Source organism: Papaver somniferum, chromosome 4 (assembly GCF_003573695.1).
Source record: "Papaver somniferum cultivar HN1 chromosome 4, ASM357369v1, whole genome shotgun sequence".
NCBI lineage: Eukaryota > Viridiplantae > Streptophyta > Magnoliopsida > Ranunculales > Papaveraceae > Papaver > Papaver somniferum.
This window is the reverse complement of record NC_039361.1, coordinates 93,575,720-93,594,609: the sequence shown is the minus strand read 5'-3', so window position 1 is coordinate 93,594,609 and position 18,890 is coordinate 93,575,720. Positions and strand designations below refer to the sequence as shown.

The following is an 18,890-nucleotide window of genomic DNA, read 5'->3' as shown; positions in this document are numbered from 1 at the left end:
AATTTACAAGAAAAGAGGTCATAGCAACCCCAAAAACTTGTAAACTATTTAAAACAAAAATAAGCAACATTTGGGTATCCAACTGAATTTAGAAAAGGTGGTCTTCCATTAAAATGCATTCCAACTTCATTAGCTAGAAAACATCCATGCTTATCCATTTTATCTGCTGAAAAATTCGCCTCCCTAAAGGTGTGAATGAACCTTATAGACATATAATGTCTACAAATCACCATTCATTTATTCTTTCCAAACCAAGGAATAAAATTATTTTTGAAAGCTTCTACCATGCCATAAGAATCTGATCGCACACAAATACGTTCAGAACCCCATTGCATAGCCCACTCCAAACCAACAAGAATGCCATATGAATCTGCCAAGTAATTCATCGTAACACCAAGTCCGATACTCATAGCTCCAAGCACTGAACATTGCGCGTCTCTAGCCACCACCCAGCACCAGCAATGCCTGGATTGCCTCTAGCCGTACCATCACAACATAATTGTAGTTCATTAACATCAGGTGGATGACAAAAACACTCCACTGGTTGCTGCCAATTAACACTCTTGTGTTGAACACGGAAATAGTTCAAAAGAATAATATCCTCAGCGCAATTCTTCATATGACCCTTGGGCCAAATAGAATAGTCTTGAATCAACTTAAAACTCGTTTATAAAACACACTCCAGTTAGGATTCTTATGCTCAAAAACCCCCTTGTTCCGCAACTGCCACAGTTCAGACTTTAGCACCAGATTCGCGACAAGCCATAGATCACAAACCATTGGACTCCTGCCCTTGGATGCTTTATAAGAAACAACAAGATTATCATTAGGCTGCAAGTTAGTATCAGAAAGCCCATTCCATGCTCTTGCTGCAAAGATGCACTCATACAGCACATGAACCAGCGTTTCTTCATCAATTCGCACAGGCAGCACTTATTAGCAAGTTGAATTTTGAATCTGCTCTTGATTAAATCATATGTAGCACAAACACCACGGATGAATTTATAATTCTGAGACGCCAGAACTGGATGTATTTCTTTTCTCCAAAAAAGCGTCGCACCCTCCAGCTTGGGATATCTCTGACGAATTATAGAAGTAGCAAATTTGACACTGAAATCACCTGAAAACTCCGGCATCCAGACTCTACTATCTTCTCCTCCAGCTGGCGTTGGAAGCTTATGAATCTCCAGGCAAGCATCCATCATGCGTTGCAAATGAATATCAGGGATATCCCACTGCCCATCAGTCAACACATCACTAACACGCACTGTGTTATCGAGCGTGTAATCATTAAGAGCCTCTGCAATACTATAATCATCATACCAAATGTCATAATAAAGAGAAGTATCCACACCATCTCCTAGCAAAACCTTAGTATTTTTCTCCACCAGATTATACACACTACACACGTCAGGAACAATGGAAGATTTAACACCTGTAAGCTTAATGCGCCCATTACGACCAAAAAACTTGGCCTTAAGATAAACAACCCATTTCTTTTTAGAATTACGAATCTTCCGCCATAGCTTCATAAGAAGTGCCTTGTTCATAGTAGCCATACGAATTAATCCGAGACCCCCCTCCTCATAAGGGCAATAGATATTATCATAAGACACTACCACATCTCGACTAACATTCGAATCACCTGACCAAATGAAATTCCAAATTACCATCTCACATTGCATTTGCGAGGCTACTTATAAATCACCATACTATGAATGGAATAACTGGTAATAAAAGATTTAACAAGAATAATGCGATCATGAAAAGATAATAATCTCCCCTTCAGTTAGTTTTTTCTCTCTCCTAAAAAAGCTCTGGAGATTTTTAGGGTTTAGGAAAAACACAAAGTTTTTTTTTTTTTTTTCCTTAAATCATTCGGTTTTTTTCCTTTGGATGATCAATAATGGGGGAAAACCATGATCAGAACCCAATCAACACTATTAATTCAACAGTTTCTTATGCGGATAAAGTTAAGGGTACCAAAACCCTAACTTTTTCTGAACGGATTATGAATAAAAAGTCGCTTGTTATTACTTCTGTGGATTTGAATTCTCTTCCAAATCCTACAACAAAATATGGAAAGCCGGCTGTTGAAATACCTCAAGAATTATTCGTTGAGGGTTGTGATATTTGGCGTTTCAGCCTTATTGGCCGTATTGAATTCAAGGGTTCTGATTTTAACTCTGTTAAAGACTTCCTTGAACAGCAATTGAAACTAGGGAAAGGACGTGTTCAATTTGTTCCTTTGAACCGTGGGTTTTTCATTATCAAGCTTTTGTCTCAAGAAGATAAAGATAGGGTTTTCTCTGAAGATGGGTGGATGGTTGACAAACATCAACTTCGATTCATTGAATGGTACCCTGGTTTTGACGCTGACAAACAATCTAATTCTCGTGCAACAGTTTGGGTTAGATTTCCTAGGTTGCCAATGGAGTTGTGGGTTGAGAAGTCGTTTCTTTCTATGGGTAAATCCCTGGGAAATCTAATTGTGATAGATTCAAAAACTTTAAATCATGATTATGGCCACTTTGCAGTTGTTCTCATAGATATTGATTTTTCTGAACATGATGCTACTGATGCTATTCATGTTACAACTGGTGGTAGAGATTTCTGGCAGGTAATTGACATTCCAAAACATCCAAAGTTCTGTCTACAATGTAAAATCATTGGTCATAATGATGTGGATTGAAGGAAAAAGAAGCATGCTAAACAACATGCTAAAGGTCCTCCAAAACAGCAATGGAGAAAGGTATGTAACTTTGAATCTTCTAGCAAAGAAGTTGAGAATGGTACAGTTGTTGGAAATAATTGGCAGGAAGCGCGACATAATGCTAATGGGGGTACGTCCCCTACAACAGATGTTGTACAAAGCACTGCTGATGAGTTTACTCCAGTTCGGACAACCTTGTAAACAAGGTATTTATGCAATGCAAGATGCAGGATGAACATGGCAGGACTAATGCTGTGGAACAAATTTCTGGTTTGCATAGTTTTCAAAGCCATTCTTCTGCGGATGTTAATCTAGATAACATTATGAATAATATCACACGTCTCAAGGCTAAAGTTGATCAAGGTATTGAACTAAGGGATGATGAGCGTAATGCTTTGGATCTAGGAATACAAATGGAACAGGATTTAGAAGATTTGCTGAAGGCACGTGATAATATGGAGAGAGCTAAGAAAGCTCATAAGAATTTTTCGTTAGGTAAACTAAATAGTTCTGAAGTGTTATCTCCGAACAAGTTTAGTGTGCTTCAAGAATCCAATGAAGATACGGATTTCCAAACTCAGTTGGATTCTGTTCGTGAAGAGGCTGTAAAGTACACGGACTCTGTTTGCTCAGACGTTTTGGGCTTGCAAGTAAATTGTGTGCTTGAAAATATTGGTAAGGAAGCACAGTCCAAGGTGAGTGATAATTTATCTCCTCAGTTATCAAAGGAAGAACGAGAGATTTTTTGTACAATTACAAAATTTGATATTCAACAAAAATATCTAAAGGATTCTTCTTTTAGAAAGGAGTACGTCAAGGAGACAAAAGATCAATTAAAAAGAATGAAGACTCCAAAGAAGAAAACTAAAGGTGGAGACACTTGAGTTTGAGGTTTTGAAGAAATTTAGGCATTTTGTCTTTATTTTCTTTGTTCTTCTTTTAGTTATGAGGCTCTTGAGCTTTTTTGGCTTCTTAAGAAGTTACTTTTAGTTTCAAAAAGTTTACAAGTTTTTGGGGTTTTCTGACCTCTTTTCTTGTAACTTCTTCTGTAAATTTTGATATTTATTAGTACATTTTTGACTTATCAAAAAAAAAAAATAATAATCTCCCCTTCCAACCAGCAAGCTGATTTTTAATCTTTTCAACGACATTGCAAATATGGCGATAACGAACAATACCTGGCATAATTTGAACACCCAAATAGCGATCTGGAAAAGTTGCTATGCTCATCCCTAAATAATTTGCAAGATAAGTACACCAACTCGAAGAACCACCACCATAATAAATCTTACTCTTTTGACGACAAACAGTCTGATCCGAAGCACGCTGGTATTTACCCAGTAAATCCACAAGATTATGTAGACTTTTAGTATTATCTTTACAAAAAATCATAATGTCATCAGCAAAGAAAAGATGAGAAGGAGAAACACCACCTCTTGTAACCATATGAGTCATCTTTTTATTACGAAAAAGTTTCGTAATATTTCTGCTTAGAACGTCTTCAATCAAGACGAAAATCAAGGGAGAAATGGGATCTCCTTGATGCAAACCTCTATAATTTTGAAATAACCCTCCGGACTGCCATTCAAAAGAATAGAGATTCTAGCATATTGCAAGATATTAAGAATCCATGCACACCACTTCTCAGAAAAGCCATATTTACGAAAGACTTCTAGCACGAAAGACCAACTTACCGTGTCAAAATCCTGAGAAATATCTAGCTTGAAACCAATGTTGCCATCCTTAAGCTTAAAATGAAGCTCATTTAACATCTCCGACGCCAAACTAATATTTTCATGAATATTTCTCCCTTTCATAAAGGCAACCTGCTCTTCAGACACAAGTTTGTCTAAAATGCTACAAAGTCTAGTAGCTAGAATCTTAGTAAAAATTTTGAACAAAAAATTACTAAGACCTATTGGTCTGAAGTTGCGAAGATTATTAGCACCCCTTACCTTAGAAAGCAAAATGATTAACACCATTTGGAATATGACCAGTATTCCAACATTGAACAATGGCCTTGATTAAATCCTCTTGAATAATATCCCAGCAATGACGATAGAAACAACCAGAGAAACCATCCGTCCCCGGCGCACTATTCGCCCCCAAATCAAAAACAGCTTGCTTTATTTCATCCGGAGAAGGAATCTTGTCCATGGTTTGGCTCTCTTTAATAGAAATGGAATCATGTTCAAAATCAAATAAATCACTTTCAATATCCAACTCCTTGTCGTTGAATTTGTCTTCATAGTAATGAACAACATGATCCCGCAATTGTTCATACTCAGAAATACAAGTACCATTCGAGTCAACCAGTTCAGAAATTGTGTCATTACTTCTTCTAATGTATACTATTATGAAAAATACTGGAGTTACTCGATCCCTCCACCAACCAATTGTTACGAGATTTTTGCTTGAGCATAGTCACATGTTGTAAGCGAGTCTCACTTAAAGTGGCCATAGCGTCTTTCATGGCATTCAGATTAACAATATTACTTGGATCTTCATCAGAAATAAGAGCCGCAGTCTCGAAACGAAGTTGGTCTTGTTTCAAACGAGAATGCATGTTAACAAAGGTCCTGAGATTCCAATCCTTCATCGCAATCTTCAGCCGCTTCAATTTGTAAGGGTATATAAAATCTGGAGACCCATAAGCTGGAGCATTCCAACTTTCACTAACCATACAAAGAAAATCTCCATGTAAGAACCACATCTTTTGAACCATGAAAGGAGCTCGTTGAGGCCTAGGAACCTTGAAAGGATAACCAATAAGATTATAATGGTTGGAAACTTCCCTAGGAAGAGCTTTACACCGCCAATTCTCAAACTTCTCTATCCAACTTGCTGATGATACGGCTATTACCCGATTGTCTATTGGTCCAAGTGAACTTGCTACCCAAAGAATCAGCTTCAAAAAGATTGTTGTCATCCATCCAATCACTAAATTCATCAATGAATGAAGATCTTGTTTCCAACCCACCTTTCTTTTCGTCCAAGCGCAAAATACAATTAAAATTTCCTATGACCAACCAAGGAGTTATTGAATCTTGCATATCCAGTTGCTGCCAAAGCCTTCTTCTAGTCGTTTGAACATAACTAGCATGGAAAAAAAAATATGAACACCATCTACCGCAATTGTAATAGCCTGCTTACTTGAATTTACAACAGAAATATCCAACCCATCCATGAAGCAAATCCAGAAATTCGCAATACTAGAGTTAGAAGAATTATTAATAACATCTGAGGAATAACCTTCCATAATTAGTCTTCTACCAAAATTAACTGAGCAAGCCACTTTCGGTTCAGCAAGAAAAAAAAACTTCCGGTTTGAACTCCCTTATTAACTCTTTTAGCTTATATGTGCTTCCTCACGCACAACACCATTAATATTCCAAAATAAAACCCGCATATTAAACTACAGGGTTTTGATGCTTGGATAACTTAGTTGTTTTAACAGAATTTGAGGAGGAATTGATGCCTGGTGAAGTACCCCTTCTAGCATGAATACCCAACTCCGAGATATCTTCCGAGTCAGATAAGGATTCCACATCCTTTAAGGCATTAATTCTTGCTTGCAGAGTAATTAGCTGATTGTGCTTAGCTTGTTTGGACTGTTCATCAATTCTTCCAAGCACCAAAGTTCCTTTATCACTACAGTTACCAAGGATATGGAACTTATTGTGAGAGGTATATTCTAAACTTTCTTCAAGAGAATCACACATGGGTGTAGACACATATGTAGCGGGAATCTTAATAGGATGAAGAAGTCTAGTTCCTGCCAATTCGACATTCTCACCTGTCTTAGCGTTCAGAGCAGAAGTACTCAACGACCTTGCCTTACTTACTAACACTGAGTGCGCTAATATGGCTTGATTTTTTTCTCAAAAATTGCAGAAGCCAAACGCAAAGCAGTTTCAGATTCTGCAAATTCATCTTGCAACTGTTGTTCCATCTCAACAACGTCTGAAATGCTCACAACTGGATTCGCAACTGAGGACTGACCTATCCCAACAACGGTTGATGTTTCAAGGACAACAGGGATAGTGGGAGATTTCTTTCCTTTCTTCTTTCGTTTAGCCTCATGCCACTCCTTACCAACTTCAGGATTAGTCTGAGCATTCAGATTAGGAACTAAAACAAGCTGTCGCGAACTGTCATTAACTTTAGCTGAATTCTTATTCTTCTTGCGACATTCAGAATCAGAGTGCCCAATAATGCTGCACTTAGAACAGAATTTCGGTCCATTTAGGATTTCAAAAGGCTGCTAAAATTCTAAACCTCCAACAGAAACATGAATACCATCAGTATCTAGTTCAGCAAAATCAATATCAATCAAAATAGAAGCAAAGTGCCCATATTCATGAGCTAAAGTTCTCTGGTCGACCACAATAGGAGTACCTAGGGTTTTACCCATGGACAAAAGAGTTTTTTCAATCCAAAACTCAATAGGTAATCCAGAGAATTTAACCCAGACTGTAGCACGAGAAGATCGTTGCTTATGTTCAAAACTAGGGTACCATTCCATTAAAGTCAGATTTTGTTGCGCAACAATCCATTTTTCTGCTTCTAAAATCTTTGTCTTATCTTCTTGTGACTGTAAATTGATGATGAAGAAACCCCAATTCAATGACGCAAATTGAACACGATCTTCACCCATCTTAAATTGTAGCAACAAATTCTGTTTCGCATCTGAGAAAACTAGTTCCTTAAAATCCAACCTGCCTATGAGGCTAAACCTCCAGATCGCACATCCTTCCAAGTATAAATCTTCCGGAATAACAATAGCCGGTTTAACCTCTTTTTTTGTAGGGTTTGGTAACGTAGCTAAATCAACAATGGTTTTTGGTAAAACCTTCTTGCCCTTTAGTCGTTCAGCATATGTCAGCGTCTTTGTAGATTGATTATGATCGTAAGAATCACCTATCTCGAATCAGCAATTGATGATCCAAGATGAGGCGCGTGAAAAAAAGTTTAAAAAAATAAAAAAACTCCAAAATCGCCAGAGAAGATTTAGTAGAGAGAGAAAAAATAAATCTCAAGCCTACTGTATTGAGCATCTTCAGTGCTACGGAGTATTATTAAATTTAAGCTTTTCAAAGCTTATTGGAGTCTTCCTGAGATTTTTAGAGTTTCTCATTGCTCTTTCAGGGCTCTTTAGTGTTTTTAGGGTTTTTAGGAAACATCCAAAGATAATCTTCATTATTGTAGGGGATTTTGTTAGTATCATTCATTATAAAGAATTAAGTTACTTTCAGTCGGCTTTAACGAATCCCCTGGCTAGTACATACTAGCGCTACGAAATATAATTAACTTAAAGCTTTTTCAGATCTTTTTAGAGTTTTTCAGAGCTCTTTAGATTTTTCAGAGCTCTTTAGATATTTTAGGGCTTTTTAGAGTTTTCAGGGTTTTGTAGAGTTTTCAAGGCTTTTTAGAGAACATTCAAAGTTGATCTTCACTATTGTAGGGATTTGTTATTATCATTCTTTAACAAATCTCCTAGCTTGTAGATCCCAGTACTACGGAGTATTATTAAATTTAAGCTTTTCAAAGCTTTTTAGAGTCTTCTTGAGCTTTTTAGAGTTTCTCAGAGCTCTTTCAGGGCCCTTTAGTGTTTTTAAGGTTTTTAGGAAACATTCAAAGATAACCTTCATTATTGTAGGGAATTTTGTTAGTATCATTCTTGATAAAGAATTAATTTACTTTTAGTTTGCTTTAACGAATCCCCTGGCTAGTAGATACTAGTGCTACGAAATATAATTAATGTAAAGCTTTTTCAGTGCTTTTTAGAGTTTTTCAGAGTTCTTTAGATTTTTCAGAGCTCTTTAGATATTTTAGGGCTTTTTAGAGTTTTCAGGGTTTTTTAGAGTTTTCAAGGATTTTTAGAGAACATTCAAAAGTTTTTTTTTTTGTTTTGATAGAATCCGCAAGGTTACGGACACCCTAACCAAAACAAAAAACTAAGAACGAAAATAAAATTTGAGACTCCTATCCTCATCCAATATCTTCAACAGCTCCGGACTAAATTCACCAGGATCAAGTTCCACAAACTCGACAGAGGGGTGTTTAGCAGCCAATAAATCAGCTGCACGATTTGTTTCCCTGTAAAGATAACTCACTCTTACCCTCCTAAACCCCAACTTCAGTTTACTAATGTATCTCCAGAGATGAATATTCTCCCAACAGCGCTTACAGTCCTTACCATTAAATAGATTATAGACAGACATTGAGTTAGTGCAGATATGGATTTTAGGCAAGTTTTTAAGTCTTGATAAACTCAAATCTAGGTCAGCACCCTTAAGTTTAAGAGAAACGACAGAATCTGGAGCAGAACCGCCAATAGTTGCAGCCATAGTAAGGCCAGAGCAGTCCCTAATAATAGCGCTGAAACCCCCAGAATCATCACCCCTAGATCCATCAATATTGATCATTACTTCATCATTTGCAGGATATTTCCACCTGCAAGCAATGACCTTCTTCTGAACCAACTTACAAGTTATACTCCATCTATTCAGAAAAGATCTCACAAAGGGAGAATCAACATCAGAAAATTTCCCCGACTCCACTTTCAATCTAACATCAGCAATAATAAGGTAGTTGATAGAGTCAAGATAGTTCAAACTGACAGTATGTAACCTGTTATTACGCTCCTTCCATATATGGTACAGAAAACTGTTCAAGGCAAATTTCCTGATAGCATTTACAACACCTTCCCCAACAAAGTGAGTAGCACACCAAAGTAACTCTTGACCCCAAGAAGGAATGCAACTTCTGATAAATCCCAACGTATATAAAATTCCTTGCCAAATCTCAGCAGCAAATCTACACTTGTAGAAAAAATGGTCTTCATCCTCAGGAGCATCATTACAAAACAGACAAGAAGCATCGAGTATAACCTCCCACTGGAAGAGCCTACTGCGAGTTTTCAAACTCTTGTACATAGCCAGCCAACCAATAAAGGAATGTTTGGGAATCAAGCCTTTAAGCCAAACAAGCTTGGACCATCCAACTTTAGGACTAGAATGAGCAATTGCAATATAGGTGTCTTTCATGGAAAAGTTTCCATATTTACTGGCATTCCAAACCAAAGAGTCCTCCTCCTGAGTATCAAATTTTATCTTAACAAATTCATTAATCATAGAAGAATCCAACTCCTTGATACTAGAAACATCCCAACCTCCTACACCCACAAATTCTGCAACCCGATGCTTACCATGATCCACCACTGAGTGAATTGCTTCCACAGGAAACCAATCAAAAATTCTACCCCTAGGGTGCCAAAACCCAAACAAAAAGCTGGTCTCATGACCATTACAAAGAATCGTAATAAAAAAAGACTTAGCAATCTCTCTGCATTCAAGAATCCTACGCCAGCTCCATGAACAATCTTGAGGGACAGGCATGTTCCAGAAGTCCTTATTCTTGACTAAATTTTCCTGCACCCACAAGCACCAAATAGAATTTCTACCTGACACCAAGTCCCAAATATGACGAAGATTTGATGCTATATTCGTAGTCTCCAGATCCTTAACCCCTATACCCCCTTCAGAAAAAGGAAGACATATCTGAGTCCAATTTACAGGGTTTTGTATTCTTCCCATGTCCGGCCCATCCCTAATAAATCGCTTAAAAATATCATCCAGTTCTTTAATAACTCTCTTAGGGAGAACGAAGCACGAAAACCAAAAATAAATCATGTCAGATAAAAAAACCTTAATGAGCAATAATCTCCCAGCATAAGTAAAAAATCTAGCCTTCCAGGACTTAACCCGTTTAGTAAATTTAGCAAGAAGAGGTAAACAATCTGTATAAGACAATCTAGTAGAGATCGAGGGGACTCCTAGGTATCTAACAGGAAGAACACCTTCAGAGCAGCCAAGACATTGCATAATACTAGGAAGTAAATCCTCCTGCACCCAGAATAAAAAAGAGAGGTTTTTTGTAAACTTACCTCTAGCCCAGAACAAGCACCAAAGTCCTTAAGCACCTTATTCACAGTAGCGGCAGCCTCAACAGAACCTTTAAAGAACACCATGACATCTCGGCAAAACACAAGTAAGTCAAACCCGTGGACTTACATCTAGGATGAAAACCAAACCTCCCCATTATCACTTGATGAAGCATGAGGGAACTAAAAACTTCCATCACAATAACAAATAAATAAGGGGATAATGGACAACCTTGTCGCAATCCTCTATTGGCACCGAAAAAACCATAACGGGATCCATTAACCATAATAGAAAATTTAGAGGTCGAAATACATAACTGCACCCATTAACAAACTCAGGAGGAAAACCAAACTTCTCCATAGCCCCAATAACAGCCTCCCAGCTAACCGAATCATAAGCCTTACGCAAATCAATCTTTAAGGCACATCGAGGAGCACCTTTATCTCTATGATAATTACTTACCAATTCATGAGCAAGCATCACGTTACCTTGTATAGCCCTTCCAGACACAAAAGCAGACTGATTTGAGCTAATTAAATCTCCCATAATAGCCTTCATTCTAATAGCCATAATCTTAGTGATACACTTGTAAATGACATTACAACACGAGATAGGTCTAAAATCACTAACACTATTAGGATTATCACATTTAGATACTAAAGTTATGAATGTACTGTTCACCTCCTTCAACAATTTTCCTTTATTGAAAAAATTCAAAATGGCAGCAATGACTCCCACAATAGACCAAGCAGCTTTAAAGAAAAGGATAGAGAAGTCATCTGGGCCAGGAGACTTACAAGAATGGATGGTAGAAATAGCATACACCACCTCCTTTCTAGAAATTGGAGCAACCAATTTATCAGCATCAGCAACACTTAAACGAATCTTCGTATCATTCTTTATAAACAATTAAGTTACTTTCAGTTGGCTTTAACGAATCCCCTGGATAGTACATACTAATGCTACGAAATATAATTAACTTAAAGCTTTTTCAGAGCTTTTTAGAGTTTTTCAGAGCTCTTTAGATATTTTAGGGCTTTTTAGAGTTTTCAGGGTTTTTTAGAGTTTTCAACGCTTTTTAGAGAACTTTTTTTTTTGGTAAGTCCAAAATGTATTAATGAATAGCAAGATTCAAAGAAAAATAAGTAGTAAGAAAAGAGGTCAGAAAAACCCCAAAAACTTACTACTTACTTGAAACGAAAATAAGAAACATTTGGTAATTCAATAGACAAGATAAAATCAGGCCTATTATCGTAACTAAGACCTTCACCTTCTTCTAACAAGCATCCCCTTTTGGCCAAACAATCTGCCACAAATTTTGCCTCTTTATAGGAATGAATAAAGCGAATGGAACTGTATCTTGCCTTCACGGCCACCCATCTTGGTCTAAGAAACCAAGGCACAATAGTATCATCACCGGAGAAAACCAAGACATCACTCATGGAGTCTGTTCTTATAAAAATATTGCCAACTTCAAACTTAATTGCCCATTCCAGACCAACAATAACACATAATAACTCCGCCAAGTAGTTCGTTTGCACTCCAAATCCAACACTCATAGCTCCAACCACATTAGCATTGGCATCACGGACAACCACACCATCACCCGCCCTTCCAGGATTACCCCGAGCCGCTCCATCACAACATAACATCAGCTCATTAATTTGCGGAGGCTCCCAAAAGCATTCGATGGGAACAAAATGTTTAACCTGCCTATGACGAACTCTAAATAAAGATAGAATTCGGAGTTCATCTTGAGAGTTAGACATACAACCCTAAGCTGTATAGAATACTCTTGAATCTGATTAAACACCTTCTTTTGGAAAATTAACCAACTTACTCTTTGTTTACCATATACAAACCCATTATGGTTCATCCAAAGCTCCGAACGAATAACCAGAATAGCAAGCAGCCATAAATCCTTGACCATCCTACTTTTACCTTTTGCTTCCTTGTAAGAGGTTGTAAGAATTTGATGCGGAAGAATTCCAAACACGTATGAAATCCAATCCCAAGCTTTTGCCGCAAAGGAACAAGACCACAATATGTGATCCAGCGACTCCTCTTGGCTGTTACACAGGCAACAATCAACTTGATGCTTAAATCTGCTTTTTACCTTGAACGCTTTTTAGAGAATATTCAAAGTTGATCTTCACTATTGTAAGGATTTGTTATAATCATTCTTTATCGAATCTCCTAGCTTGTAGATCCCAGTGCTACAGAGTATTATTAAATTTAATCTTTTCAAAGCTTTTTGGAGTCTTCCTGAGCTTTTTAGAGTCCAAAAATAATATTAATTATTGTAGGGAATTTTCTTAGTATCATTCATTATAAAGAATTAAGTTACTTTCAGTTGGATTTAACGAATCCCCTGGCTAGTAGATACTAGTGCTACGAAATATATATAGTTTTTTTACTTTTGATGCAATGGTTTGATAAAAAATGAAAGGAAAGAGAAAGTCCGATTTTTTCTCTTGGCGTTTTTGAGTTTTCATCTTTTTTTCACGTGATTTTTTGATCTTAAGCAACTTAGGTTGTTTCAAGATGATTGAATCTATGCTTTCTGATCCAAACACCTCTAATCTTAATCAGGTTAACAAAAAATCGTTTGATGAAACAGTAAAGAGGCGTGAAACCCTAAACCCAACAACAATTGATGTTGAGCCTGCTCTAGAAATACCTAATGATTTCTTTCAAGAAGGGTGTAAACCTTTTCAACAAAGTTTCATTGCCAGATTGGATCCTACGGGATTAAAGTTCTTTGAAGTTAAAAAAACCCTTGAGGAACAATGGAAATTAGGTTGTAAGTTTGTGCCGATGACTAAGGGTTTTTTCATTATTATGTTATCTAGTGAAGCTGATAAGGAAAAGATACGTGCAAACAAGTGGTATGTTAAAGAACAAGCTTTGAAACTGATTGATTGGTATCTAGGTTTCAATTAGGAGAATCAAAGAACCTCCCATGCAGTTGTTTGGGTTCGTTTTCCAGGTCTTCCTATTGAATTATGGACTGAGAAATCATTACTTTCAATGGGTAAATCTCTGGGGTCACCAATTGTGGTTGATCAGAGAACCCTAGATCTTGAATATGGTTACTTTTCTGCTGTTTTGGTGGATATTGACTTTTCAAAACACACTCATGAACGCATCTCCCTAACAACAGGTGGTAAGAAGTTTTGGCAATATGTTGATATTCAGAATCCTCCAATGTTCTGTTTCTCTTGTAACATCATTGGGCATATAGATGATGAATGTAAGAAGAAGGCTAAAAACAAAGTTGTTAGTAAGGAAACTAAATCTGCTGGCAAGGAAACTACTCAACAAACAAAACAAGTTTGGAAGGTTAAAAGTAATAATATTGAGAATGTGGTAGAAGTCGCAACAACTTCAATGTTGGAGAAAAATTTAGCTAATAACCAAGTTGTAGATGATCAAGAGGATTTGATAGTTCAAGGCAATGTAGCTAAGCAAAATAACGCAGGTTATAATGCTAGCACAACTAATTCTACCAATCTTGTGTGCGCTGATGAGAGGAAGAGCTTAATAAATCTTCAATGGAATTTCGTGAAGCACAGCTAAAATTGATTAGGTGCCAAAATGCTATTGCAGTTAAAGCAGCTATTGCTGCACGTAAAGTTGATAAATCCAATACAAAATCTGAAGTTACTGGAAAAGTTATGGAAGTTAAGTCCAACGTAAACTCTGATTTGGTAAAGTCCATCTCCAATCCAAATGCCGTGAACAAGCAACAGGCCGTGAACAAACAAAAATTGGAAGGCAGTTCCATGTCAGATCATGCAGGTATTACTCCCGTTAACACTCGGGTCATAATAATGAAGATTATCTTATCTGCTTAATTCTTTAAGCTGGGAGAAAAACATGAGAGGAAAGAGAAACTCTGGCGAAAACACTAGGGTTTAGGTTTTTTTCACGTAGGTTTCATAGTTCAACACGGATTCAATATGGTAGAAGATAATCATAGTTCATCACGGATTCAACAACACCAATCCTTTGCGGACAAGGTAAAGGCAAAACAAACCCTAAATCCAACAGGAGTTGATATTACTAGTTTACCTAATCCTACTCTGATTGATGGAGAACCATCCCTTGTTATACCCGCGGATTTCTATGAAAAGGGTTGTAAACCCTTTCAACACAGCTTCATTGCAAGATTAAACTTCACGGGACTGAAGTTCTTTGAGGTAAAAACAGTTTTAGTCTCTCAATGGCAGATTAATCCTAATTCTGTTAGGTTTATGACTATGGGAAAAGGTTTCTTTGTTATTATGCTACAAGATGAGGAAACTAAGGAGATAATCAGACGTACAAAGTGGTTTGTTCAACAACATGAACTCAAGTTAATGGATTGGTACCCAGGTTTTGATCCTGATCGTCAAAAAACTTCCCATGCAAACGTATGGGTTCACTTTCCTGGTTTACATGCAGAACTATGGACTGAGAAGAACTTGTTATCTATGGGAAAAGTTTTAGGGACTCCTATTGTGGTTGATCAAAGAACCCTAAATCTGGAGTATGGAAACTTTGCATCTGTTTTGGTAGATGTGGATTTTGCAAAACACATTCCAAGTAGAATTAAGATAACAGCTGGGGGGAGGACGTTTTGCTAATACTTGGATATCCCAAAATCACCTAAATTATATATGAAGTGCTGCATAATTGGTCATAATGATGCTGAATGTAGAAGGCAACCAAAGAATGATGAGAAAACGTCTAAGGTTGATGCGAAAGGGGAGTGGCAGAATGTGCGCAATAGGAGAAACCGTAAGGTAGGTGATGGAGATGATGCAACCGCGGCTATAAACGTTGTTGCTGTAGGTGTTGGCGCTGCTGTAGGTGGTGTGAACGTTGGTGCTGTGGTGGTTCATGATGTTGTTAACGGTGCTAGTGGTAATGTGGATGATGCTCTTGCTGTAGGGCATTGTGGAGTTGTGGTGAATGGGGTGGTTGAAGATGGTTTAGTGGAGAGTGTTGTTGGTTTGGAGCAAACTATTCAGCTAGAAAATGAACTAGCGTCTACTGAAGCCAATCTTCATGCAGCGTCTGTAGCTTTTGAGAAGGCTAAGGAGGCGTTAACATTGAAAAAGAGTTTGCCTAGAGGGTTGTCAATGGTTAAAATTGCAACCTCATCTAAGTCATCTAAGAGTGGTGAATTGGCAAGAACTAATCACTCTAGTGATAGGAATGAGGCTAGTTCTTCTTTTACGCCGGTTGAGGCTGGTAATAAGTCTTTGCAAGACATGGTGGTTGATAATATTGAGGATATCTCAATCTATAGAGCTGTTGCTGAAACTTCTATTGTGGTTTCTCCTAATAAGTTTAATGTCTTGAATGATGAGTTGGGTGTTGATAATGATGATGTTGAACACTCTTCTGGAGGGGGTTCGAAGGCTGCTGAAAACTCTTCTGGAGGTAGTTCGGATGAAGAGTTGACGCCTGAGAAAGCTTCATCAGGTGTTAAGGGTGTTAAGTGGGCGGAAATTCCAGTGGATATGCCAAAGAAAAGTAGGAAACCAAGCCGGGTTTTGATTACAAGTTCTAGTTCTTCTCAGCAACGTTTTAATGATTCCAAATCAGATTCGGATTCTGAAGTGAATGCTTTGGGAAACCGATTTAGGAAGGGTGTCTCACCTGTTTTACAAAGTAGGATTCCTAGCAAGATTCCACAAGCTATTCATAAATATAAGAAGAGTTTTTCCTGATGAGAGTTCTCTATTGGAATATTAATGGGGTGGCGAAGGTGGAAGCGGGTAGTAAGTTACGTAAGTTGGTGCATGAGTTCAAGCCGGTGGTACTTTGTATTGCTGAGCCTAAGATTCGTTGCACTGACAATGTTATGATAAGGTTAAATTTGGCTGGTTATAATAAAAAGGTAATTCATAATTCTACTTCTAGTTCTTTGGGTAATTTGTGGATTCTTTGGGATGATTGTATTGAGGAGCCGGTGGTGATTAATATGTCTAGGCAGGCCATTACAGTTAAAACTGAGGGGTTTTTTTATCTCTTTTGTTCATGCTAGTTATATTCAAGTTTTTCGAAGGAGGCTTTGGAGTCAACTTGCTGCGGTTGATGTAACTACTCCTTGGTTGGTTATGGGTGATTTCAATTGTGTGCTTCGTCAAGATGAAAAGAAAGGGGGTAGGACAACTCGTATCTCTTGTATTAATGAGTTTTCTGATTGGATGGAGGATAATAACTTGTTTGAAGCTGATTCGTTGGGGTCTAAGTTTACTTGGACCAATGGTCAGTCTGGTGTTGGTAGAATTATTAGTAAGTTGGATCGCGCTATTATTAATGAACCTTGGTTGTCTAAGTTTTCGAATTGGCGGTGTAAAGCTCTTCCTGGGGAAGTTTCTGACCATTCGACTCTTATTGGTTTTCCTTTTTGTGATCCTCGGCCTAGACGTGCTCCTTTTCGTATTCAGAAGATGTGGTTTTCTCAAATTGAAGCGGTTGAAGGAGGCTATCAAGTTATGGAATCAATCTGTTTTTGGCAATGTCAATGCTTGATTAAAGCACGCAACCCGTAAGTTTGAGGTAGCTAGTAGGAATTCAGATGATGATCCTTTTGATGTTTCTAAACTTAATAATATGAAGGATGCTCTTGTGGAGGTTCAAGATATTCAAAGGCAGCAGAATATAATGTTAAAGCAAAAATCTAGAAATAAGTGGTTGTTGGAGGGTTCTAGTAACACTTCTTTCTTTCACAACTCTATTAAAATTCGTAGAAGTGCTAATACAATCTCGGAGCTGGTTGCTGAAGATGGGAGTACGATTACTGATCCGTTTCATCTTAGTTCTCATGTGGTTTCTTATCATCAGGCTAAATTCAAGGGTGAGGATAGTCAGGTAAGTGAAACTCTTTTTGATTATGATCATGATTCTATTACTGAGGAAGAGTCGCATATGTTGGATGATATTCCTACTTGTGATGAGATTAAACATGCGGTTTTTGATTTGGGAGCTGATAGTGCGCCTGGTCCGGATGGTTTCTCGGGGTGTTTTTATAGACATTGTTGGGAGATTATTCATAGGGATCTGATTTTAGCGGTTACTTATTGCTGGTCTTCTAAAACCATTCCTAATGGGGTTAATTCTAGTCTTATTCTTTTGCTTGCAAAGGTTAGGGGAGCTGCTAGTTTGAAGAACTTTAGGCCGATTGGTTTAAGTAATTTCTTCTTTAATATTTTTACTAAAATCTTGGCTACGAGGCTTGGTAGTGTGTTGGGTAAGTTGGTGTCTGAAGAGCAAGTGGCTTTCATGAAGGGAAGGAATATCCATGAGAATATTAGTTTAGCTTCGGAGATGGTGAATGAATTGCACATCAAAAGGAAGGACGGTAATTTGGTTTTGAATCTTGATATCTCTCAGGATTTTGATACGGTGAGCTGGTCTTTTGTTCTTGAAGTTTTTCGAAAGTATGGGTTTTCTGAAGATTGGTGCTCTTGGATTTGGAAAATTCTGGATTCGGCGCGTATTTCTATTCTTCTTAATGGTAGTCCCGAGGGTTACTTCAAGATTAATAGGGGTTTACGGCAGGGGGATCCTCTTCTCCTTTTTTTGTTTTGATTGAGGATGTGCTTAGCCGCAACATCACTAAACTCTTTCAGACTAAGGATATGTCTTATATGGTAAAGCGTAAGGGTATTGCTCCAACTCATTTATTTTTTGCTGATGATATTATGATTTTTTGCAAGGGAAATATGAAGAGTGTGAAGAACTTGGTGAAACTTTTGGAGAATTACCAGCAAGCTCTGGTCAGAGGGTTTGTAGGGAGAAGAGCAAGATTTACTTTGGTGGTGGGACTTTGAGTAGGCGCCAGACCATTGCAACTTTCTTGGGTATGGCAATTTCTAACTTTCCTGATAGGTATTTGGGAGTTAAGGTGATGCCGGGAGTGGTAAAGTATAGTCACATCAGCAACGTTGTTGATAAGTTGAGGGATCAACTTTCGGTTCTGAAAGGTAAGTTATTATCTTTTCAAGATAGGGTTGTGCTTGTTAAGAATGTTCTTTCGAGTTATTCCATTCATAACATGGCTGTGTACAAATGGCCGGTAAATTCACTCTTCAATGTGAGCGTGTGATTCGTAATTTTCTGTGGTCGGGTGATTCTAATCTTACTAGAGCTTTTGTAGTTGGTTTTGATAAGATTTGTAGTCCTTTAAAGGAAGGTGGTCTTGGGATCACTAGCCTAAGGACTATGAATAAAGC

At 37.7% G+C, this 18,890-nt stretch overlaps 3 protein-coding genes across 3 annotated transcripts; 1 reads left to right on the top strand and 2 right to left on the bottom strand.

Moving 5' to 3' along the window:
- Positions 1-3,778: 3,778 nt before the first annotated feature.
- Positions 3,779-5,663, bottom strand: LOC113272822. Its single transcript, XM_026522619.1, has 4 exons — positions 5,090-5,663; positions 4,691-4,956; positions 4,408-4,593; positions 3,779-4,291 (listed from the first exon to the last, which is right to left on the bottom strand). The coding sequence occupies exons 1-4, from the start codon at positions 5,661-5,663 to the stop codon at positions 3,779-3,781; spliced, it is 1,539 nt and encodes a 512-aa protein (XP_026378404.1).
- Positions 5,664-6,572: 909 nt separating this feature from the next.
- Positions 6,573-7,370, bottom strand: LOC113272821. The gene is made up of 2 exons (XM_026522618.1): positions 6,999-7,370; positions 6,573-6,935 (listed from the first exon to the last, which is right to left on the bottom strand). Exons 1-2 carry the CDS (start codon positions 7,368-7,370, stop codon positions 6,573-6,575), a joined length of 735 nt encoding a protein of 244 aa, XP_026378403.1.
- A 5,833-nt stretch (positions 7,371-13,203) lies between these two features.
- LOC113272820 lies at positions 13,204-14,516 on the top strand. Its single transcript, XM_026522617.1, has 3 exons — positions 13,204-13,591; positions 13,649-14,140; positions 14,269-14,516. Exons 1-3 carry the CDS (start codon positions 13,204-13,206, stop codon positions 14,514-14,516), a joined length of 1,128 nt encoding a protein of 375 aa, XP_026378402.1.
- Positions 14,517-18,890: the final 4,374 nt, after the last annotated feature.

Coding starts and splice junctions, on each gene's coding strand:
- LOC113272822 (XM_026522619.1), bottom strand. CDS start 5,663: ATGAATTTAGTGATTGGATGGATGACAACAATCTTTTTGAAGCTGATT. Junction 4,957..5,089: donor TTGGTTGGTGGAGGGATCGA/GTAACTCCAGTA, acceptor ATTACTATGAAG/ACAAATTCAACGACAAGGAG. Junction 4,292..4,407: donor TTTCTCAGGATTTTGACACG/GTAAGTTGGTCT, acceptor TTTGAATGGCAG/TCCGGAGGGTTATTTCAAAA.
- LOC113272821 (XM_026522618.1), bottom strand. CDS start 7,370: ATGGGTGAAGATCGTGTTCAATTTGCGTCATTGAATTGGGGTTTCTTC. Junction 6,936..6,998: donor CTGATGGTATTCATGTTTCT/GTTGGAGGTTTA, acceptor TTCTGTTCTAAG/TGCAGCATTATTGGGCACTC.
- LOC113272820 (XM_026522617.1), top strand. CDS start 13,204: ATGATTGAATCTATGCTTTCTGATCCAAACACCTCTAATCTTAATCAG. Junction 13,592..13,648: donor ACTGATTGATTGGTATCTAG/GTTTCAATTAGG, acceptor TTCGTTTTCCAG/GTCTTCCTATTGAATTATGG. Junction 14,141..14,268: donor AGCTAAGCAAAATAACGCAG/GTTATAATGCTA, acceptor ATGCTATTGCAG/TTAAAGCAGCTATTGCTGCA.